Consider the following 24,885-nt stretch of genomic DNA (forward strand, 5'->3'; position numbering starts at 1 on the left):
AAATACATATTTATTGTTGAATTTTTATTTCCAACTTCTTTGGATATTCACTGTGATTAACATTAGAATCCGCTGCTCTCAGATACATGCTGTTTGGCCAAGGCTAATTTTAACCTGGAATCCTAATCTGAACTATTTTTTTTTCATTAGGCCCTAAAACATAAAAATAATGTCTGTTTATTAAAACAAAGGAAATAAGCTATTATACATCTCCCCCTGCCCCCACTGGAGATTATACACTTCCTGAACAAAATTTAAAGAAACAAAGGCAGATCTAATTTGGCTCTTTTACCCCTCATCACTATTACGAATTCAATACTTAACAAATGAAAATCATATTCCTAACCCTGATTAAAAAGACTTTTTTTTCCCCCCAGAAAGTAACAGGCATGACTGAGATAGTAGGGGTCCAGATATGATTACATCTCTTTTTTTCCAGTTAATTGCTATGTGACCAGCTTGGTATATTAGTGGGAAATCCAGAATATCTTTCTGAACTTTCCCCTCTTGATTACTCAAAATTGCCTGAGGCTTATGTAGTCCTCAGTCTGATTTCCACCCCTAGGAAGGAAGCACTGGTGATTTATTCATCTCCTCTTGCTGTTATTTCTCATTAGCCCATGGTGTGGATTTTGAAAACTGGCTGTTAACAGTTCAGCAGGTGACGCTGGTCCACTCTGTACTGCAAGGATCATGCACTGTTCACTCATTTGTCTACTGCCACCTTCTCAGGAGTGCTGGACTGTTCCAGCGTGCAAGGTGTGGCCTCCTCTGGTGGCAGCTGTTGAGTTCAACTCTTTCAGTGCCACATTCAGGCCTTTCCCAAGGTACCAGTTACCCCAGGGTTTGGCACCTCTTCCTCCTGAACAAACTGATCCCTTTCCTGCAGAGAAAGGGGTGTGTTTTCTCTTTGGGCCCGGGAGCTTTTTCCTTTACAAATCTTAGAACTCAAAATGCTTGATTATACTTCTTTTATGGGTCAATGGCATTGCCTGTTCTTATTTCCAAGAGAGGCAAAACAGGATTTTTTTTTTTTTTTGAAACAGAATCTCGCTCTGTTGCCCAGGCTGGCATGCAGTGGCATGATCTTGGCTCACTGCAGCCTCTGCCTCCCAGGTTCAAGCAATTCTCCTGCCTCAGTCTCCCAAGTAGCTACAAGTACAAGCACCCCACCACTGCACCTGGCTAATTTTTGTACTTTTAGTAGTGACGGGGTTTCTCCATGTTGGCCAGGCTGGTCTGGAACTCCTGACCTCAAGTGATCCATTCACTTCAGCCTCCCAAAGTGCTGGGATTACAGGCGTGAGCCGCCGCACCCAGCCCCAAACAAGATTTTTCATGGGACCCTCCATCCACTCCCAAAGGGACCCAGGTTCAGGGACTCACCTTCCTTAGGATGCCCCAGGTGATGTCCCGGTGTCTTTCTCTTTGGAGCAAAGAAAAAGAAATCAACCCACACAACAAAATAAATCCAGTCTTTAATGGAGCATCTGGTTTTATAAGTCAGCCCAAATTTTGGATCCTGAATCTCTTCTAAGATTGTTATAACCCTCTGAATTCTGTACATAATTGGTTATTGACTTTCTAGCAAAATTTCTTTGACTACTCCATGGTTTTTTTTCTGATGGATTATTTACACCATTTTTTTCCATCTTTCGTTTTCAATTAAAATGAAAATATTCTACAGAGGTGGAAGATGGAGGTAAAGAGGTATCTTTTTTTGTTGTTGTTGTTCCTAGCTTCTTATTTGCTTTTTAAGAAAATCTTGTTCAACATAAACAGAAGTGATATTAGATCACCTAAGCTTGTCCCTATATAGACCGTAGGAAATTTTGTGACTCCTTCTATTCCTGCCTATCCCTCTTCCTTCTCCCAATTTTCTAATCAGAAGGAAATAATTGTTGGTTACAGAAAAGTGAAAAGACACTGTTATTCACTACTGTTATTCACTGTGTTAGTGGGTAATTTAGTTAGTGATCTATAGTTAACCACTTTATATGGTACATATATGCCTCTGCTTTGGGGCATAAGTGTCATGGCAAAGGAGGCATAAAAAATGGTTTTTATTACTAGCTCATATTTATATCAGAATAAGAACTAAATCTTACCAGATTTTCAATAAGAAGACGTCAGATTGTCTAATAAATGGAGCTTGGATAAATGGCTAGCCATTTAAAAAATTATAAAGCTGGCCTCCTAACTTTATTCCTTTCACCAAAATAAATCACAGATGGATTAAAATTTAAATGTAAGAAAGAAAATTATGAGAGTACTAGAAGAGAATATAAGTCGATATGTTTGTAATGTGAGGATAGGAAAGACTGTTTCTAAGGATCACACCACATTAGGAATTATAAAGTAAAAGATCAACAGATTTTACACCATTCAAGTGTGAAACATTTATGTTTTGAGCATTGATCATGTGTCAGACACTATTCTAGAAGCTTAGGATATAAAGTAATGAACGAAACAGAAAAAAACAAAAAACAAAAAATGATTTCTTTACACTCCACTGGGCTCAGGAGGAGGGGTGAGACAGACAACACACAAACAAGTAAACTATATAATATGCAATATGCTGAAAAATTCTTTAGAGAAAAACATTAGAGAATGGTGCTAAGGAGTGCTCCATATACTCAACTTGCTGCTCTACCTTCCTGCTGGGGTGTCTAAAGGACAGTTTACACCTAACATGTCCAAAGCTGCGCCCTAGGTAGTCCACTCCCAATTCTACATTGTCCCATTTCACTGAATGGCAACTCCATCCGTCCACTGGTCAAGCTAATGTCGGGCTTCTCTCTTTTCCTCACATTCCATGTCTACACCATGAGTAAGTCTAGTCGGTTCTGCCTTTATGTAGCCCTATATGGGGATCACCTCTTACATCTCCAAGCCCCCATCACCTCTCTTCTGGACAACTGTAATTACCTCCTAAGCAGGTCCTGCCTCTGCCCTTGTCCTCACACAGCCTCCCTCAGCAGCAGAAGTCATTCTGTCACTCCCCATTAAAACCCCCCAGCCAGGCCGGGCGCGGTGGCTCAAGCCTGTAATCCCAGCACTTTGGGAGGCCGAGACGGGTGGATCACAATGTCAGGAGATCGAGACCATCCTGGCTAACACGGTGAAACTCCGTCTCTACTAAAAAATACAAAAAAAACTAGCCGGGCGAGGTGGCGGGCGCCTGTAGTCCCAGCTACTTGGGAGGCTGAGGCGAGAGAATGGTGTGAACCCGGGAGGCAGCGGAGCTTGCAGTGAGCTGAGATCCGGCCACTGCACTCCAGCCCAGGCGACACAGTGAGACTCCATCTCAAAAAAATAAAATAAAATAAAATAAACCCCCCCAGCCCATGCCCCCCCTCACTCAAGGGAAAGTCAAAACCTTACAATGACTTAAAAGACCCATGTGATCGACCTCTCTTTTTCCCTTCCTGAATCCATTCCTACAACTCCCACTGTCTTGCTCACTCCATGCCAGTCATGCCGGTTTCTTATCTGTTCCTCAATAGCGTGTTGTGTCTCAGGGCCTTTGCACATACTGTTCCCTCTCTCTGGAATGCTTTTCTCCCTGACACGGGCATGCTTGCTCTCTTACTTCTCTCATGCTTTTACCCAAAAGCTACCTTCTTGGTGGGATCTTTCCTGACCACCCTGTGTACAATTTCACCTCCCCACTTTGGCACTTCATATCCGTGTCTCTGATTTGTTTTTCCCTTTAACACTTAACATTATCTAACATCCTATCGCTTTCCTTATTCATATGGTTTATTATCTGTCTCCCACATATAAAGTAAGCATCATGAATATAGTGCCCAGAACACTGCCTGGCATGTAGAAATCACTTATTATATTATATATTATTTGGATAATTGAATAAATATATAATAACCATTTAAATTATTTTATTCAGTGACCTTTAGGAAATTAAAGATGCAAATTGGCACCCCAGAGCAAGTCCAGAGCTGGAACTACTAGTTTGGGAACTCATCTGCCAGAAGTGATCACCAAATTGTTAAGATAGAGTTAATGAAATCAACAACATGGTCCTGGATGTCAGGAAAATGGAAAGGATTAAATGGCAAGGAGGAGGGAAAGACAAAGAGCTTGGGGAGAGCCAACATTGTGGGCCCAGAGACAGGAGACTGGGGACATCTAATCCCAGGTTTTCCAGTGGCTAGCAGCTGGATCTTGGGTAAAGCAAGGTGACCTCTCGGTGCTTTATTTTGTCCATCGGTAAAATTGGGGAAGGAGGTGTTGGAATTAAATGATCTTCAAGACCCCATCAAGCTTACAAGGAGAAACTCCATAATAGAACAGAAAGAACGCAGAACACAGAACTAAAAGGTAGAGATCTGAGTCTAAATTCCTTTTCTAAGCAAGGAATGAGTGAGTAACATGTATGAAAATACTAAAAGAGTTGTTGGCATGTAGAAAGAGTTCAGCGATCATTCACTGAATCTGAACAAATGTTTGTGAATCTGAAGTTCATGATTTTTGATGATAAAAAGGAACGGAGGACCATTTTGTTTCCATGCAATTTTTGCCTTACTTATTCTCAGAAGCTTTGGCTGACAGAGGTCAATAAAATGGAAAACAGAGAATAATTAAAAACAACAAATTGACAACAACAAAGCAGAAGGAACACAGGAATCAATAATACTTTGTTCCTAACACAGTTTAGTTATGGAGTTGGACACTGAATCTAGCTCTGATTTTCTTAGCAGATAAATTAAACCTAGGATTGCATCACCTTCTATAATCAGCATAGAGCCTCCTTCCAGGAAGCACACATACTCATTGGTAGGGAAATTTCTTGCACGTAACATATAGTTGGTCATGTCATTATGTCATTACAGAAGGAACATTGATAACCTTGGGCAGTCTCTTCATTCACCGTTTGGTAATTTATTGTGAACCAAAAAACCACAAAGATGGAGTAAAGCGTTTTTGCTTGTTTTCGGATTCAGAGAGTGGGAAGACAAAAGTGGTTTTAATATGTGACAATAGTATTAGCTGGACACATACCAGCATGCCCAGCTAATTTTTAAATTTTCAGTAGAGATGAGGTCTTGCTAGCCTTGGCTTCAAGGAGTGTAGGGAAAAGCATGAGATCAAAAGTAAGCTTAGTTCTCCTTAGCTTTTGGGAACCGTTATATTACTTTTGAATAAAGGACAGTCTCTACTGTTTAGCCCTCAATTATAAGAATTTCATTAGTCCTAGTGTGAAAACAGAAACATATTCTTAAGGTATAAAGGCACTACACAACTTGAATGCTTTAAACAGGTTGAGCATCCCAAATCTAAAAATCTGAAATTTGAAATACTCCAAAATCTGAAACCTTTTGAGTGCTTACATGACGCTACCAGTGGACAATTCCACACCTGACCTCATGTGACAGGTTGCAGCCAAAATGCAGGTGCACAACACATAGTTTGTTTAGCAAACCCAAGGAAAAAGACCCTCCCATCCCCCTTCAGCTGCAATGTCTTTTCTGAACATACCCAGATCCTCCTATGCAAGCACACCCACAAATGGTGATACAATGGTTCAGTGTACACACAGTTTGTTTCATGTACAAAAATATTAAACATATTGTATAAAATTATTATTGGACATACAGACTATGTGTTTAAGGTGTCTGTGAAATATAAATGAGTATCATGTTTAGACTTAGGTCCCCGCCATGAGATATCTCATTATGTATATGCAAATTTTCCAAAATTAGAAAATATCTGGAATTGGAAACACTTCTTGTCCCAAGCTTTTTTTCTTTTCTTCTTTTTTTCTTTTATTTGGGACAGGGTCTCACTCTGTCACCCAGGCTGGAGTGCAATGGCACAATCATCGCCCATTTCTGCCTCAACTTTTTGTGCCCAAGTGATCCTCCCACCTTAGCCTCCTGAGTAGCTGGGACTAAAGGTACACACCACCATGCCTGGCTATTTTTTTATTTTTTATTTTTAGTAGAGATGAGGTCTTGCTATGTTGCCCAGGCTGGTTTTGAACTCCTGAGTTCAAGTGGTCCTCCTGCCTCAACCTCCCAGAGTGCTGGAATTACAGGTGTGAGCCCTGGCTCCTGACCCCAAGCATTTTGAATAAGGGTTACTCAATCTGTATACAGAAATGAGTTGTCTCCTCCATTTTGCACCTGAAAATATTTAACAGAACCTCTCCTTCCCCTTCATACACTATCATATAATTTTTAAAAAACTCTGAAAGATATTATGATTATGTTTCAAGCATTAATGAAAGATGTGGTGGGTTCTTACTAGACTCTTGATTTAGGACTTTATTATGCCTTCAGGGAAAGAAAGCAGGGTTTGAAGAAAAGGCAAAATGAGGAGGAAAGTTAGATGACCCAAAAGTCAACTTCAACTTTATATAAAGTCCTGTACACATGTGTTGGTTATTGATGCTGCATAACAAATGGACAAAAACTTGAAGGTGCAAAACAAAAAACATTTATTATCTCATAGTTTCTGTGGGCCTGGAATCCAGGCACAGAATAGCTGGATTTTCTGCCCAGGGTCTCACAAGGCTGCAATGAAGGCAGCAACCAGGGCTGATGTCTCATCAGAGGCTGAACTGGGGAAGGGTCTGCTTCCCAGCTCACATGGTTATTGGCCGCATTCAGTTCCAGTGGCCTGTTTGACTGAAGGCCTCAGTTACTTGCTGGTTGTCATCTGGATGCTACTGGGCCTTACCAACATTTTTTATTGTTTCTTTAAAGCTAGCAAGGGGGAGCAACTTTTGGCAAGATAAGTATCACAATCTTATATAACATAATTTCATAATTCACATACCTCATGTACGTGCTTTTACCTTTGCTATTTTCTATTGGTTAGTGATATGGTTTCACTTGAGGCATTCTTCCCTGATATGTTTTGGCTCTGTGTCCCCACCCAAATCTCACCTTGAATTATAATGTCCACAATAGCCTCATGTCAAGGGTGGGATCAGATGAAGGCAACTTCATCAAGGGAGCAGTTTCCCCCATACTGTTCTCGTGATAATGAGTGAGTCTCATGAGAGCTGATGATTTTATAAGCGTCTGGCATTTCCTCTGCTTGCACTCGTTCTCTCTTCTGCCACCCTGTGAAGAGGTGCCGTCCACCATGTTTATAAGTTTCCTGAGGGCTCCCCAGCCATGCAGAACTATGAGTCAATTAAACTTCTTTTCTTTATAAATTACCCAGTCTCAGGTACTTCTTCATAGCAGTGTGATAATGGACTGATACAGTTAGAAGTAAGTGACAGGTGCCATGCACACTCAAGTGGAAGGGACCATACAGGGGCATGAAACTGGAGGCAGGAACCATAGGGACCACCTTAGAGTCTGTTTGCCACAAGACACAACTATGTGTAGCAATCCATTTCAAATTTTAAAAGGACAAATGATTTTTGAAGGACAATCAAATCTGCAAAGCCAAACTATCAATTAATAACCATGTCTGGCCTCTGCTTTCTTACCCTTCCATCTACCTTTCAGAGCCTTCCACCAGCATTATCCTCCATTTGATTGTTCTTCTCTCACTACCTGCACTCACAGTTTCTGGAAATTGCTTCCTCTCATTTTCTCAAGTTTCAACACTCATCCTCACCTACAGAGTTCAAATAACAGCACCTCACATGAAATCTCCTATCCTCCCTCATTGTCAAAGGTACGTGTGTGGCTGCTTCTAAAACAGGCTCTTTTCCTTCCTCCTTCTCTTGTTCTGTTTATCACCGTGACCCAACTTCAATCTTTCTGCTTTGAGCAGTTTTTCACTTTATACACTGGAAATCCTCTCTTTTCTTCAAATCATTCCCTACAGGCACCATTGATTTTGAAACACCTGCTGATGCTCATCTTTTCTAAAGATGTATGTATTTTCAGAGCTGAGCTGATCTGTGTGGCATCTCACTCAGATCCAGATTTCAGATTTCTTTCTTTTTTTTTTTAACATGAGATCATCTCAGTGCCTTTTTAAGTGACTTCCTGCAATTTGCTCAGCTAGTTCTAGGTCCAGAGCTTCCTTTTTGATAACTGGGACCAATCCAGGCTGAATGACCACATTCACTATTGCAAGGGCTTATTATTCTCTGGGAAGTAGTTCCTTATTTCAAGATTACCCTTTCTAGGTTAGTGAGTATTTTCCATAGGTAATTCTAGAAGCCACATATGGGTTCCAGATGCATGGCCCAGTCTGGGCTGGGTACCAGGGCCAGCTTCATTGGTGTGTTACTTGTACAGTTTCACAGGGTCTCATGCTCAGAAGGGCCCTGGGCTTGCTGCAATGCTCCATTGTCATTATCTTGAAATTCTTGATAATTTTATCTTTGAACTTGTACTTTGTATGTAAAATATGATGGGACAATGCAACATTTATGTGAGCAGAGTATAGGTGCAAAATATACGTGTCTGCTGTTCCTTGTCACCTCTTTCAATTGTAGCATTTGTAATGTCCCATGAGCACAAAACTCCAGGGAACCTATGATGTGTGGGAGTTCAGTGAGACTCAAAGTTAGTATTAGTAAACATGTCACAGCTATGACTAAGTGGGGGTGCTGACACACAGAGGGACCATGTTTCTATTTGAATGAGAATTTGCTTCAAATGCAATAAGAAGAAAATTCTAAGTAAGACAAATGACTAAGGAAACTTATCATATGTTTCCTCACTTGTATTACTTCTGTATTAGTCAACCATTTACCCTGAAAATGACATAAAAATAAAAGAAAAAAAATAAAAAATCCCATAGTTATTTTTCCTTTCACTTCTTCCTTCCTGATCAGTAGGCTAAAGATAGAGCATGTTGGTAGAATCTGTGAGTATCAAGAAATGAAATAAAAACCCATTAGTTTTGTGCAGTGTTTTCACTGATTTGGTAAGAACAAAATACATATGTACGTACAAACTATGAAATATGGATTGTGTAATTTCAGGGATTTCTGTTAAATGCATATATATCTTCATTTAAAACTGGCAGTGCTCAATTAGAAAATGAACAATAAAGTGTGTGCTAATATTTTAATTTTCTTAGAACAGCATTAAATAGCAAGTTAAAAAAAAGGTGCCATGGCAAATTGAGGAAGAGAGACCATAGAAGAAAGGAAAAAGGTTTATATTTTAGCACCTATAACTGTACTTTTTTCCTACATAAGGCATCCCATGTTTTCATTTTCAGTGGGCCGGGTAAATTATGTAGCTGTGCCTGCTGGGGGTGCTGGCTGAGATCAGAGTTAAATTCCCCATATTCTACAAAGGCATATGTGACATCAGTGGAATTCCCAGACCATTGAAAGTCTAGAAGAAGGCTTCCTAGTATTCCTTTGGATATAGCTCATGTCACTTCCTCTCACTCCTTAGAATGGAGTTAAGGCACACCAAGATATTAATTTTCTCAGTCCTCAGGGTTATGAGCAGGTCTAAAGCTGGTGAAATCATCCATTGACATCAGAAAGCCACATATATAGAGGGAAACATTGTGTTACAGAGGTCTAGTTGTGGTTGAGATCAAAAGACTTGTTGAAAAAACTATACTCTAAAATGCCAAAGAGAAAACTGGAGAAGACATCTCCATTAAAATGGATATGACTTAACATCAAGACTATTGCAACTGGTATCAGTTTTGGTTAGAGTCAACTGAGTAGGGAAGCACATGAAATAAACAATTTTGATGAAAGTTGATTCTCATTATGGAAGTTATGCTCTATAATTGTAGAGAAGACTGAGTCATTGCCCCTAGGGGGAAATACGGGGTTCCTAAAACCCTCTGGTCATAACATTTTAATCAACTGATCAACATACAACTATTTAATTGTGTTTCTGTTTAAAGACATCTTATTTAACATATATAACTTATATTGTTGATTCATTAACTTTCAACTTGCCACCACAAACACTGTAACATGCCTGAATGAAGCCTGTCTAACATGTGCATTTTCTCTGTGAGACAGCTCACGGACTCCTCAGCTTTAGGAACACTACGCAGCACTGCAGCACCACATTTGGTGGGGGACATTGTAAACAGCAAAATCAACAGCACAAAATTGAGAAAAAGATGGCACTAAATAGACTGTGAAAAGAACACTAGTTTTAGTATGAGAGTTGAAATGAGAAGGCAGAGCATCACCTTGTTGAACCTCAGCTAGAATGTGGGCATCAAATGACTTAAATTTGTCACTGCTCTGTGCATACACATGTCTGCAAATCACTGTGAAAATGAATTTTAATGAGTAGGTGAATTAGCAAGTATGAAATCTACAAGTAATGAATTACAAAAACAGCAGTACTATATTTAATTCCTATACTTAATGAAGTCTTTCAAACTACCAGATTTTGGCCTCTTTGTGGAGGAAAATATCAAATGAAAGTGAAATGATAAATAACTTGAAGTGAGTTGGTAGTATGGCATACTTATTTCATATAATTCTTCTAAGAATAAGAAAGGAGTTACAAACTTTTCCTCTATCATCTTAGGTTTAGTGCTAGGCCTGTGAATTAAACTGATAAAAGACAGGTTAAAAGAAGAAAAAAAAAACCAGAGTCTATTTACACATGGAATATGTAGGACATGAGGGAGAACTCAATGATGAGTAACTCAGAGGTGTGGTTAGAGTTGAGAGCTTATATACCATCCTAACAGAGGATGATAAATTGTGGAGACCCAGATAAAGGAAAGGGGGATTGGGGCTCCTAGGGGAGGTAAATTGTGGGAAGGTGACTAAAAATGTATAGTAGATAAAGGTGTTTGGTAAGATTGTTATGCAAATAACAGCTTTCTCCTCTTTCTAGTAAGGAAGATGTGAACACCTTTACAAATAAAAATTTGTGTCACCTTTACAATGGAAAATTCATGCCCTACTTTTAGGCAAAAATGGGGAGGAGGGAGAATTCCTCTTATGTCTGATGTTTCTCAATTGTCTTCAGCTCAAAATAATTCTTATGTGAAAGTGGCATATTTGGGGTGGCATATTCTGATCATCTTCAGATAAAATGGACAATTATTATGGCAGAACAAATGAGCATTTTTTTGTTGTTTTTGCTGTTATAACACTTCTTAACAGATCATTCAATACAATTATGCAAACTAAGACATGGATAAATTTTTCACAGATGTGAGAAGTGTATACAACAGTATAAAAGACTATTCCAGAATTAATTCTTCCCTTTTGTCTTGGGTTTTAATAAACACAGCAGGAAAAAACTCCTGGGTCAATGGTCTGAAGAGATAGAATGTTTACCTGAGATGCTTATCTGTTAAACTCTTAGGATTTGCTAGTAAGTAGTTTGGAGGGACTCTAAGTCCTAGTTTGAAAATGGGGATTAGCAAGTAGATTGAGGGTTTAGGTATTCGTGTTCATGGTGATTTTAAGAAAGGGGTTACAAACTGGTTTTGGGGAAGGAGATTTTTGCTCTCAGACCTGTTTTCTTTACCAGCTGTGTGCTGAATGAATGCCTTGGAATTCACAGGAATCCCTTTAGGTGGAGCTGGCTCATACTGCTTAGTCGCAGCCAGTGCCTTCGTTGTTGCCTCATACTTTGCAGTTGCTGCAGTTTCATTACCTGCTTGGTCAAGGAGGCAATGCTGCAGGCCACACTCAGAAGCTACTAGGCTAAGTAATAACTGCACAGAAGCAAGAGCCCGTTGCCCTAGCACTGGCACCTTCATCACTCTTTTCTCCCCTCTTGCTAAAGGGAGAAATTTGCTTTACTGGGTGGTTTGTTTGTTTGTTTGTTTGTTTGTTTGTTTTTTTGTTTTTCCTGCATCACTCTTTTTTTTGTTTGTTTGTTTTTCCTGCATCACTCACAGCTTTCACTCTTTCTTGAGTTTGAGGTTTTTTTTTCACATCATTTGGCTCTCCCTAATTCAAACTGAGGAAAGACTTCTTGCTAATAGCAATAAAGCACATTCATGGGGAAGTCATATGCCTGAGGATTTAGGGGTACTTAGCTCTTTTCCCTTTTTCATGCTTTACAACTGTGATTAAGTCAGTGCAGACCACCCGTCACCATTTTTTACTGCCTAATTAAGAAATGTCTCAGAATTTTCTCCCTATTAGTTTCAGGCAGATTAGAAGGAAAAAATATTTTAACAGATGCTAAAGAGTCTTTCCAATGATTTGAAGATTAGGAGAGCGCCTTTTATAGGGCTCCCAAAGTGTTCCCTGGCTGCTTCTGCCAGAATTGAAAAAAATTTAGTGGCTGAGTACTTAATGAAAAGCCAAGATGCTCTGACAAAGAACTCCTGGGCAACTATTACTGTAGCTCCAAAGACTTACTGCAAATTAAATTTTATTCTTGTCCTTTATGATCTATATCAGGCAGTAGGTGTAACAGCATGACTGAAATATTCTTGTCTTACACTTTTGTTAATAAAAGCACCCATTCATTAATATATGTGTACCAGCAGGAAATATGAAATGGTATGCTCCAGTTGAAAAGCCAGATATTGTATTGTCAACTTCATAGGCAAAAGGCAGGGTAAATACAATTAGAGTTCGGGGACAGGGTAATTACTCTCTCCATCTGGTAACACATTCTTTATCTGAGCTCAACTGTCTTACGGGTTTTAAGTGCTTATGGGGCATCTTGCTAGGCAACCTAATAAAGGATTGCTTTTTAAATGTTACCTTGAAAGCTTTTCAAGATTGCCTTTGTCTAATAACACAATATCACATCTGGCATGATTGCCATCGCTGTAAAGCAAAATCTTTTAATAGTATTTATTAAGTACTTCCCAAAGATGCATAATCACCAACATGAGTTGATGTTAATAGAGAGTCATTAGTCAGCTCAGTCTTCAATATTTGTGGAAAAGCAGGCTCAGCAAGAAATGTATAATGAATGTAAAGCAAATACAAAACACAACATCCCTGCGGTCTGACTCCTTTTCCCGATGGATGGGAACATCACATTTCACAGTCTAGCTGCTTGGTAATTTCTGAACACTGTCTCTAAAATATTTGGCATGAAATATCATGAGCTAAACAAGCACGAAGAACACAGCAGCTAAAGGGGGCCTTATGGGGAGAAATGGTATTTACTTTAATGACCATGGCTTAGGAAATCGCCATATTCCATACTGGGTTAATAAAGGCTTAGGGCAAAGTGGAGAGTGAATGGCAACCGTGCTGGCTGAGGGCGTGGAGGAAATGTCAAGTATCTTCTCATTGTCACCGGAACATCAGTACTCTCCACTCCCCTCTGCTGCTTCCCTGAGCCTCACAACCCAGAGCAGGGCTGGGTAAGAAAACAAATTGTGATTAGGGTAATTCAGCAGCTGGGAAGGTATTTTCTGACAGTGTTGCAGATAATGGAGTGCTGTACACAGGGTAATAAGGAGAGAGAGTATGATTATAAGCTGTAATTCAGTCCAGAGGTTAGATGATCTCATAAACAGTCAGTACAAAGCCATTGTGGTTTCTCTTAATATTTTCAGGACCTTAAGATTGAACAAGAACTTTGCTACTCAGTGTTTCGCCTTGTTTGTTCCTTTGGAGCATGGAGTGGGAGTGGGAACCAGGTCTCTATTTGATCAATTATTCTAACCCATGTATATTTATGTGCATATACATATGGCTTTATGTATATCCTCCCAGAACTATGCATTCTCCCCAGACCCCAGGGTACATACAGGAAACACAATTTAAAAAATCTTGACAGAGTAACAGCATGCATAAATATGAGACGATCATTGACTATTTTTCATGCACTTTGTTTGCAGTAGAGCCCACACTAGATCATTATTTCCAAAAGGTAACCTCTCTCCTTCCTTTATGCTGCTGCAGAGCAGGGAATACTTGTCTCTATTCATTCCGAACAGTGTGCACCTCTTCAGGTAACCATGGTGTATTTTCAGCTTTGGCAACGTCAGCATTTTTAGATCTGTTAATTTCTAGCTGTGTGGGACCTTGAGGTAGTCATTTAACTTATCTGTACTTCAATTTCCTTACCTGTCTAATTAGGACAGCAATAGTACCTGCTATTTTTTTTTTTTTAGAATGTTTTATTTTTAGAATAAGATTAATTAATACATGGCAAGGGCTTGGAATAGTTCCTAGCCATTCTTATTACTAGTGTTGCTTTTGTTATTACGTTTTGGTAGGTGCTGTTATTTTCTCCTTGAGCAGAGAGAGTATGTTTTGATCAATTATATATTTTTCCAAACATATACCATAGTACAGGGCACAATAATAAATGAATTGCATTTAGATCTTTGGCTAGATTTTAAAAATTTGGGGTAATATTTTAAATTCTAGTAGAAATCTTTGTTTCTACCCTGTAGACAATACAAGTGTACACATTTGTGCCCAACTGATCTTTAAAGAATACCTTTAGGAATAGGCAATCTTGCAAAAGCAAGCCTGGAGTATCCTTTGAAGGGCTGAGCGATTTAATCAAAGGGTAAGTTCCTTTTTTCCAGTAGCTGTCAATCTAAGAGGTACCTTTTTATATGTCGGGTATCAGTAGGTAGCAGTTTTTATATCACACTTCGTTCTCTTTGGAACACATCCTCTCAGATGTTAAGTGGAACAGCACAAAGATCTCATAAATCCAATGTAGGAATCAATTGGAAAGTATTGCATGTAGTTTATGAGGAGTAATAACTGAATTAGTAAAATATGTGAATGACTTTCTGTAAGTGGGAGTGGATTCATTATGAGTTTTATGGTAATTGTACACCCATCACTTCCTTGCATTCTGGTATGCTCATTTGAGTGGGAGAGAAAGGGGAGGGGTTACATTTAGTGCGATTAAATGTAAAGAAATTATTGGTACTACTTGATGTAAATATCATATGTCCTGTGGTATGGATGGCCAACCCAGAAACAGGGCTCAAGAAATTGATCCTAGATGTGAGTCAAAACCAAAAGAAAATGTTAGCAGAGCATTTTCAACTTATCAACAACTTAGAACAATTTAGCTGAAGCTGTTGTGGGACTGCTAAGATTGGCAGGTAAGGAAAACAAGCCTCAAATTACAACCCTCTAGCAGTAGCAAATGGAACCAAAATACAACTTCTGGGGTGGCACCCATTTTCGGTGGTTTTGTTCACTGACATATCCAGCAAAATTGCTGAATAGCAGAAGGGGTCAACCACCTGGGATCAAGTTTCAAGTGTGGCTTACTTTGAGATGAAAGCATGCTGGCGTTTAGAGCTGGGCACTTGTGAACTGGGGTTATCTAGCGTACTTGGCAATGTCTAAGTTGTTTTTGGATTCCTGATTCTGATTCCAGATGTTTTTCAATATAACAAGTAGGCAGGGAGATTTAAATAGGTAAGTCACTGGTGAATAACATTACCTGTTACTTTCTTCAGCTGGGTGGGAGTTTTGAAAAATTATTAGGTGTCATATACATTAGAGTGTAAATTGATCATGTGAATAGCCATTATTTATACTTAGAGTGACCATATAATTTATCATTCAAGTCAAGGACACCGTGGAGAGTGAAAGAGGTGCTGTTAATAATAATACTGAGACAGCAGACATAATGGGGACTGTCTGAGACAATTTGGGACATATGGACTTTTTATTTACATATGGTGAGTGGAGAGTATTCGTTCAACACACCAGAGTTCCTATGTGATTTCTTTTTAAGTTTTTCATTAAGTACCATTATTATATATTATCTGTAGAGAACCTTCCCTTTCTATGACAGGAGACTTTTACAGTAGAGGTTCGGGAAACTTATCACATGTGTCAGTAGTACTGGATTTTGGTTTTCCCCTCTTTTTAAATTTTGCTTCCCCCCGTGCCATTCCACGGCACTCCCTCCTTGTTCATGAGGTCCAAACAGGGGAAAGATCAAAGGCTTGCCCCAGAGGAAGGAAGATTTCAGATGTGGGGAAATCTCTGTTCTTCTTCCCTAGAGAAAGCCCTTTTGCTTGCCGATTTCTCCTGGCTCGTGCTCTCTGTCCAATAATGCATTACTCAATGTACAGCTTTTCCTTTTCCATTAAGAAAACCCCTCAAGTTCAAACACAAGCCCAATCACAGAACCTAGGCTTACTTTCGGCTGTCTAAAAATAGCCTTCATGCACTAATTCATACGCAACAGTTCAAATAAACCAAAACCAATACAGTCATTCCTGTGTCACTAACAAGATTTTCGTAAAACTGAGTGAAATTTCTTGGGCTTAATATAATTTTGGGACTTCTAGTTTCTTTCACACACGGAAACTCAGTATATAATAGCTCACAATATATGATTCAGAAGTGGAGATGAATCAGAAGACTGTTGGGGTATCATTCTACCAGGCTCAGCTTGAGAACTGGGGCCTGGGTCCCTGCAGCTGAACTACTGGGCTGGTTCCACAGCCTAGTATGAGGTTGGTAGGAACAAGAATGATTTACATTCAAGTCCTTACAGTTTGGGTGGGCTGGGAGTAAGGGAGAGAAGAAGAAAGGGAGAGAATAAGCAAAAACAAGATGAGAAGATCTTGGCTCCACTGTGTAGCTTCTCTGATCTGTACCATAGGGACAGTAGCTCCTGCCTATTTCATGGAGATATAGTGAAGATTGTGAAAGAAAAAGAATTTGAAAGTTCCCTTCAGCATGAAATGCTTTATGCAAATATAAGGCATGTTTTATCAATAAACAGAAATAAACAGAGCTTTGTAACAAACCTTTCCCTAATGTGATCGTCACCTTTGTGAAATGTCTAGCGCAAGGGTCCTCAACCCACTGGCCACAGACTTGTACTAGTCCGTGGCCTGTTAGGAACCGGGCCACACAGCAGGAGGTGAGTGGCAGGGGAGTGAGCATTACCACCTGAGCTCTGCCTTCTGTCAGATCAGCGGTGGCATTAGATTCTCACAGGAGCACAAACCCTATTGTGAACTGCACAAGTGAGGGATTTAGGTTGCACACACCTTGCGAGAATCTAATGCCTGATGCTCTGTCACTGTCTCCCATCACCCCCAGATGGGACTGTCTCCTTGGAGGAAAACAAACTCAGGGCTCCCAGATTCTACATTATGGTGAGTTGTATAATTATTTCATTATATATTACAATGTAATAACAATAGAAAGAAAGTCCACAATAAATGTAATGCACTTGAATCTTCCTGAAACCATTACCTCTCTGATCCTGGTTCATGGAAAGATTGTCTTCCATGAAACTGGTCCCCGGTGTCAAAAAGTCTGGGGACTCCTCGTCTAGAGAAACTTTTTAAGAAGGACACAACCTGTGCTCAATACCCCTGACTCTCTCAGGTAAGGACGGCAATGGCCCATGCCTTTCAAGCAAGCATGAGTTGGAAACCAACAGTGTAAGTAGCTTTAAATCCCGGAATATGAAAGGCACAGGCGGTCCCTATGCTGCAGTCTTTATTCTAACTAAGAAAGCCCTCACTAGGACTTTGATTGGGCTGGGTGTTCAACGTCATGATACTTTATAACATGTTTTAACAGTCAGTTTAGTCTACAAAGCAGCCAAACTAGTTATCTGAGTTGGGTAATTGTTGAGCTGTTTTGATTTATATTTTAGGTCCACTCGACCATCAGAATAGTTAAATTACAGACAGCTAATATATGGGAGAGTCACTGGAAGTTGGGCTAAGCCCTGTGAATTTGATATCCAATCTGCTTCCTGTGACTATGATTTCTAAGCCGAGTTGACAAACAAGGGGAAGTGGGCTTGATGCGTGTTTCTGTCTTAGGGATCATGCTTTGCTTCAGGGTGGCTGTAAGTGCAAACTACATAAGAACCCAGAATCCCCAGTCAATTATTTACTCAGGATTTTAATTTTGAAAAAAGTTGAAGACACAAAGCAACTCCATCTCAGAATTAAAATTTCACATATATCCTTTATGCTAATGGAAACTTGTTGCCAGTTTGCACACTTGTTGTCAATACTCAGAGCACGCTTGGATAATTGAATTGAATTTGTAACAACAAAAGGAAACTTATTCTTATATATTAATACCTTCATTTTTCTGTCCAGTTCTTACAGATCCGGGTTCATATCATGACCTTCTTAGTGTGATTGGGTGAGTTATTAATTTCACTGTGTCTCATTTTATTCAGTGTAAAATGGGCATTATTATGTTTATATCATAGAGATGCTATAAAGATGAAATAAGGCTGGGTATGGTGGCTTACGCCTGTAATCCCAGCACTTTGGAAGGCTGAGGCAGGCGGATCACGAGGTCAGGAATTCGAGAGCAGCCTGGCCAACATGCTGAAACTCCGTCTCTATTAAAAATACAAAACATTAGCCGGGCGTGGTGACGGGTGCCTGTAGTCCCAGCTACTCCTACTCGGGAGGCTGAGGCAGGAGAATCGCTTGAACCCCGGAGGCGGAGCTTGCAGTGAGCCCAGACGGCGCCACCGCACTCCAGCCTGGGTGACTGAGCGAGACTCTGTCCCCACTCCCCCCGAGCCCCCCCCCAGTCCCCCCCAAAATGTTAGTGAGTGCGACCAGCCGGGCTGCTGTGTCCCAGTGGGGCTCTGGCTTCACCAGGGGATAAGACCTTAGCTTTGGCCATTAAGCTTAACATGGCTGCCCCAACTTTAGCGTCTTGCTCTTGCACCCAGGACCAGGTTTGGCATGGGATAATTTCTCATTATCTATCTTTTGAAAAAAGTGGATAATTCCCAAAGTCAGCTCTTCAACCATCTCACTGCTCAGAACCTCACTGCAGTCGTGTTCGCTGAAGTACGGGTCATTCCCGAACTGAGATCTCTGCATTTGCACTTTCTCTACCTGGAAATTTCTATCCCTGGGTCTGCTCACGGTGTCTCTTTCCCTGTCATTCATCATAGCTTCATCACCCCAGGCTCTCCTGGACCATTAGCCTAAAGGAGAGTTTCCTTCCTGGTCGCTATCCCATTTGCTGTTTCATTCCTTCATGGTGACTTTCACTTTCTGAATCTTCGTGTTCATTTATTGGCTTACATGTTGTCTGTCTCTTCCTCACTAAAGGGAGAGGGCGGAAATTTTAGTGTCTTGCTCTTGCACCCAGAACCGTGTTTGGCATGGGATGATTTCTCATTATATATCTTTTGAAAAAGTGAATAATTGCTGAGGGCAGTAATTTTTTTTCTAATTAAAAAAATCCACAGATGCTTGTTCTTATTGAAGGGAAGGTGGCTTTATTCAAGGTAAATATTCTTCTGCTTTCTTGAATCCAGTTTGCAATCCTTCTTTCTCCTTCTCTCCAAACTTGAACATTCACAGGGTAAAAGTCCCATTTTCCCAGTTTCTTGTTTTGCTTTATGCTTCAAGGTGTACATAAGCCTGTGCTCCTTAAGCAGGTTATAAAGGCAGGCATCTAATTCCTCCTGGCTTTGCTGCATGCCCTATTTATGAGCCAGCAAAATATGTTTGGCCACATGTTTACACCAGCAAATAAATGTGTCTATGGAATGGAAATGTGTCTGCACTATATCAGTTGTCAACGTCTATTTAAACAGACTTAAATTTGTGGCTGCATCTTCTAGCTCTCAAGATATAGAAACACTTTATCCCTCATTGCCACTATGTTACAAGTTGGATTTTTTAAATCAATGTAATTTTGTTACCACATTTGTGCATATACTTTAACTATATCCCTGTCCGCTTATCCAAAGAGCAAATTAAAATAAATATTGTTGTTACCTGATAAAAGTGTCTGGTTTCATTTATTTTCTAAAACCACTTGGATGTTTTCCTTCCCAATAAACTGGTTTCTGTTACTTCCAAATAAAATTTGTTACATTTTGATTTTGTAGATGAAATTATCCTAACATCCCTTAATTGTTTTATAATAGTCACTTTTCTCAATACAAACCAAAATAATAATAATGTGAGCTAAATCACAGTATTTCTTACAGTTACATGCTGTATTCTTGGTACCTTTATTTGTATGAGTTCCTTTATTTATAAGATCATTCTTGAAATAAATTATTTATCTGTAATAGTTATGGTTAACTGCATTAAGGAATGAATAATTTTCAACTGGTTTTTCACAGCCAGTGATATATCCCCTAGAGCAAGGTTTGTACATAATAAGAGTTCAATAAATATTTGTGAAATAAATCTTTAGCAGGTTATACAATATTTAGCATGCCTGAGAGGATGGGAACATTTCAGAAGTATAAAAATCAATGCAATTGGCTAAATTGGGAAATTATTAGTCTTTTCACATTTGATCTTATTTTTTGACCTCATTTATAAAGTATTGACATCAGTTTTCAAGTCACTAAATTTCTCCTCTGAGAAGAAATCAGTACAAAAGAATAGAGCTACAGTATTTTCCATACACATTTGGGAAGCTCTAAATGTTCTAAAATTCAAATAGTTCCTGATTTCAGATGCTGAGTGTATTTAGGTGAGTGGCACTGTTTTACTATATGGATTTTGTTGTTGTTTTTTAATATTGAACCTTCTAAAAATGTCTCAAACCCAAAAAGTTCCATGGTTCTGAAATTTATGACAATAATTAAGAAAATGCAGAAAGGGCACTGGTAGATTTTTAAAAACTATTTTAATACAAGATTAATAGCAATTTTCTATCCAAATCAGAAATGAAAAGTCTTAACCCAAATAATATTCATTTGACAGTCACATAAAATTTTAGGTTTGATTGGTGCACACATTTATCCTGCATATATAGTATGCATATGCAGAGAGACCTCACTATTATGCCATTGTTAGGGGTCTTTTCGTGGAAGTACCTCATTACAAGGCAATGTCAAAGGTTCCGTAACCACTCAACTTTGAATGAAGTTCAAAATGTCCCCATGCTAAGCTGAGTCCGTGCCGTAGCAAACCATGATGTAGCAAGTCTCCAGAATGTGTACAAATCAATACTCCGTTTGTGTAAGTTGGTCTAAAACTAAACACTGACTAATGTCTCTAACAAGAAGGAACACATTGCAAATTTATAAGTTACGGTTTCCTTTACTCTTCTGTTAGCAAAGCTAAATTGTGTTTTTAAATAAAAATCAGGTCTGTTAGTAAGTAAATGGAAATGTGTCTAAATTTCTGCAAGTTTTGGGTAAAACTTGCAATTGCTAATGCTTCTACGTTTAATCAAATCACTTGATAATTAGCTTTGCAAAAAGAAGTAATAAAAGAATCACATCTCAGGAATATGTGAAGTTTTTTTCCTCCTTAGGGACTTTAGTTGGTGTTCAGTCTGTAGCCAAAACGTGTGTAATGGCAAAAGAATTAAAGAAGGCTAATGTCTGCAGCAGGGAATATAAATTAAAAATCAGGGTTCTGCCTGTAATAATATTTTCAATGTGTTTGCTTTAAAGAATGTTACTTTTATAATTATTACTACTTATCAATGAATAATAGTGTTTAACAGTGTAGACAAAATAGTATTTTCTATCCCTTACATTTAAAGCAGGTGATACAAGTTACTTAATGCTATCTAGGTAAGTCATTGTAAGGGAGTCAGATTTCTAGTGCTAACGTTCTACGATGGGTATAATCAAAGCACCAACTTGGCCTTCGTGAAAGTGACAGAAGGTTGTCATGGTTGTCCTTCAATACAGAACCATAAACAGAGCTCTTATTGGTAAATTTGTAATTCATTCTTCTCTGCTAAAGACTTTAGCCTCTGTTTAGCTTTTGTTGTGACACATACAAAGTATAATATATACCAATTACAGACGTGTATTTCTGTTAGAAAAATACATATTATAACTAAAGAACATGTAAATAGAGGCACTTCAATAAGCTAAGTGTTTGCAGTTATGAGCATCACCCACCAATTTCTAGTGTCGGATTTCAGTGAGCCCATTCCTCTCTATTCATAACAAAAGTTATGATATGATTACAGAATTTAGGGAACATCAGAGCAAATGAGGGGCAGGTCATAAAAAATAATGAAGCCTCATTGCATCCCCTATCAATATGGTGAAATGAGAAAAATTAATTTGAGGGTTGAATTCCAAAATACTTACTGAAATAGGGTAACCAGGTTAAACGAAATCCTTTAGGGCCAAAACATTTCTCGTGTTAAATTAGTCTGAAAATCATATGACATAGTAGTATGATGATAAACACTAGGAAGTACAACTTGAATGATATTTTGACTACATCCATGCAGGGTGCTAACACTGTGACATCATTAACTGATATCGTTTCAGCTCTCTGCCTGGCTCATTATGCGTCACTATATCTCATCAATATGAATCATATTGATAATGAAGGTGTTGAAACTAATGAAGCAGGCGTTTATATATTATCTGTGTGTTTAGTGCGTATAGAACATGGGTTCACATTCATTAATATTATGTGTATTCATACACATGCACAAAACCTTTTGGGGCTGAAAGCACAGGGAAAACAAGGCATCCTGATCTTTTTCATAAAAGAGAATGCAGAAATATTTTTAAAAGGAAAGACTTGGAGTTTAAAGCCATAAAGACAAGTTATTATTCAAATAGTCTGGAAAATCAAGGTTGATTTAGTTTGTATTGCACCTTAATTATTGGAGAAAGACAATACTGACTTCTGAACACAGAATGAAATGAGCAACACAAATGACCGGTCCTCCATAGAGAAGTCTTACGTGGAATTCGTGGTAGGAAGCCAGAATGTGGGCAGTGAAATGGATGGTTTTCTACAAGTAGATAATGGTGAACTAGATTGTTAATTTCATAAAGTTTTAAATGAAAGAATGCCACAAAGTCTCTCATCATCCTACATTTTATATTTCATTAGGCATAAAGTAGCAACAGATGCTTGTAAATACTTTCTGTCTTGCAAAAGTGCTCAAATATACTTAATACTATTGTGCCACATGTGTTCTACTTAAATGTGATGGCTAAATCAATAACTAATTTTAATTTTGATGAGAACAGAGATTGAAAAATACCATTTACGTGTCAATACTGTCGATGAGTTAATTAAAATGTGACTGGCATACTATGGTGTCTTGAAACATTACTTTTTCCTACTCCAGATGCATCATAAAAACCAAGAAACATATGGATAGTCAACTGTATTCATAAAGCCCCAGTTTGGTTTATTTTGCTTCTTTCTGTCAGGGGGAGCATAGGGCCTGGCTTTGGCATACTTGGTGAACAGGTTAGGCTGTGGCTCTAAACTGGCCTATTGAGTTAGATCACGTATCCAAGTGCCAGGAAGGAGTCCTAGGGCGAAGGTATTTTACATGAAAGCAATGGTTTTTCATGAATAACATTCTTTACACACACAGTTTCCATCACCAGTAAAGCCCTGCACACCCACGGCTCATCCCATGAGTTTGGTGTAGTCTGGAGCACCCAGGCTGAAGCACACTCATGCAGAAGGGTGTGCCCTGGCAAACTTTTCATAAATGGACAGTTAGATACGTAAAAAGTTCTCTTTCTTGATTCTTGGTGCTCACAGATCACTGAGGAATCCCTTCTTTGAGCAGCACAAAACAAGAAGAGCTGGTTGACAAAACATTTTCTTACAAAGGTGTGTCAACCCTGAGCTTGGAATTAAGAAGTTAAAATCTGTGATTTATAGATATATAGATATAAAAATAGATGATCATACTAAGACTAAAAAAGTGAAAGAAATCTCCATGTCAATACTATATATATATATTTTTTTTGTCTTGACTTTTTTTTCTGTTGTGAGTTATTTTGTAAGAGAATGCCCTTGTGATGCAGAACCCAACTGACACAAAGTAAATAGTTAAAAATGAAAACTCAGGAATGGATCTAATTGTGTATGGATTCATTAAAAAAGCTATTGTTTTGGGAGGGTAATGAGCACAGGGGCAGAAATGTCTAGTTAATGTCAAACCTGTGGCAAAAGCTGAGATTGTATCATTAAAGATTATTTTCAGTTGAGACTCTTGAGGAAGGTGAATTGATGGGGGTATCTACTAGTAATTGAAGATGAAGGGGAAAATCTGTGCCAATTGGATACAGTGGACAGACATTAAGGGAATTAAGAAAAAATGGTGCCATTACTAAATTGAAATTGGGCAGGGTGAGAGAGAGGTGCTGAGTTGTAGTAATTTTTGTTCTCATATTAAAGACGGGATTCCAAATTTAGTATCAGTACCTCCAGATTAATTTGGTGTTGTTTGCTTAGAGTGCAAGATGATACCTCCAAGACAACAGTGCATTTTCACTACATTTAGAACAAACTTTAAGCTTTTTCCCCATAAGCATTGTGTAAACCCGGATTTGTCACAAAAAAGCTTACATTGAGTTGGCTGTCAATGCTGAACTTACAGCGTTAAAGTTCATTTATTTTCCTTTGTTTGCTTTTTTGTTGAAAATGCAGCTGTCTTGGGGTTTGGCCTGATTTTACAAGGAAAATTATTTTCTTTCTTCCTTTTTTATTGTAAATGACAAAAAAAAAACCCTCACAACGTGAGATTCCTTTACTTCTGCAGCATAAAAGCAAATGAAGGTAAGAAAATCTCCTGGTACGAAAGATTTGAGTAAGAATTCTCTCTAGAATTAACAAGGTCCCCACAGATAGCTGAAGGAAGGAGGAAGCAGTTCAGTCTGGCACCCGGTACTCTTTGGGAAAACAAAAAGGGAGGCAGATTGTAGTACTGCTCTCTTCTCATAGAAAATGGTAAGTTTTTGTGGCATGGTCCATTGTCCAAGAGTGTAAGAAAAGAAGTGAGTTGGCCATTCAAATAGCTAAAATGCAGTTTCATCTGACAAAAAACCCAAGATTATCTGCTCAGTCTCTGCAGTGCCAGGACAACGCCGGTGAGACACCAGGAGAGCAGGGAGTGGCCACGCTGGGCTGCAGAAGAGTCCACCTCTCTCCGGTCAGGATCCACTGGGGGGGCCTCTGTGGTGACAAACTCAAACTCCGTGGGACACACATCATCCATGCACCCACTGCCACTCCCCGAGCCGCTGGATTCATCACCTAGTGTGGAAAGATTGAAACAGAAAGTTAGATCACTGATCTGCTTAGGCTTTGTGGCCCCACCCACAT

The 24,885-nt window shown here is 39.0% G+C and overlaps 1 protein-coding gene across 1 annotated transcript in view; it reads right to left on the reverse strand.

Moving 5' to 3' along the window:
• Window positions 1-20,436: 20,436 nt before the first annotated feature.
• The window catches only part of GPC6 (glypican 6), a 609,430-nt gene continuing 604,981 nt past the window's right edge, over window positions 20,437-24,885 (reverse strand). Inside the window, exon 7 of the mRNA XM_017859220.1 lies at window positions 20,437-24,816. Coding sequence (XP_017714709.1) covers window positions 24,614-24,816 — 203 coding nt within the window. The 3' untranslated portion in view covers window positions 20,437-24,613. The remainder of the gene's footprint in view (window positions 24,817-24,885) is intronic.

The sequence above is a fragment of the Rhinopithecus bieti genome, unplaced genomic scaffold (genome assembly GCF_001698545.2).
Source record: "Rhinopithecus bieti isolate Rb0 unplaced genomic scaffold, ASM169854v2 scaffold_46235, whole genome shotgun sequence".
Taxonomy (NCBI): Eukaryota; Metazoa; Chordata; class Mammalia; order Primates; family Cercopithecidae; genus Rhinopithecus; species Rhinopithecus bieti.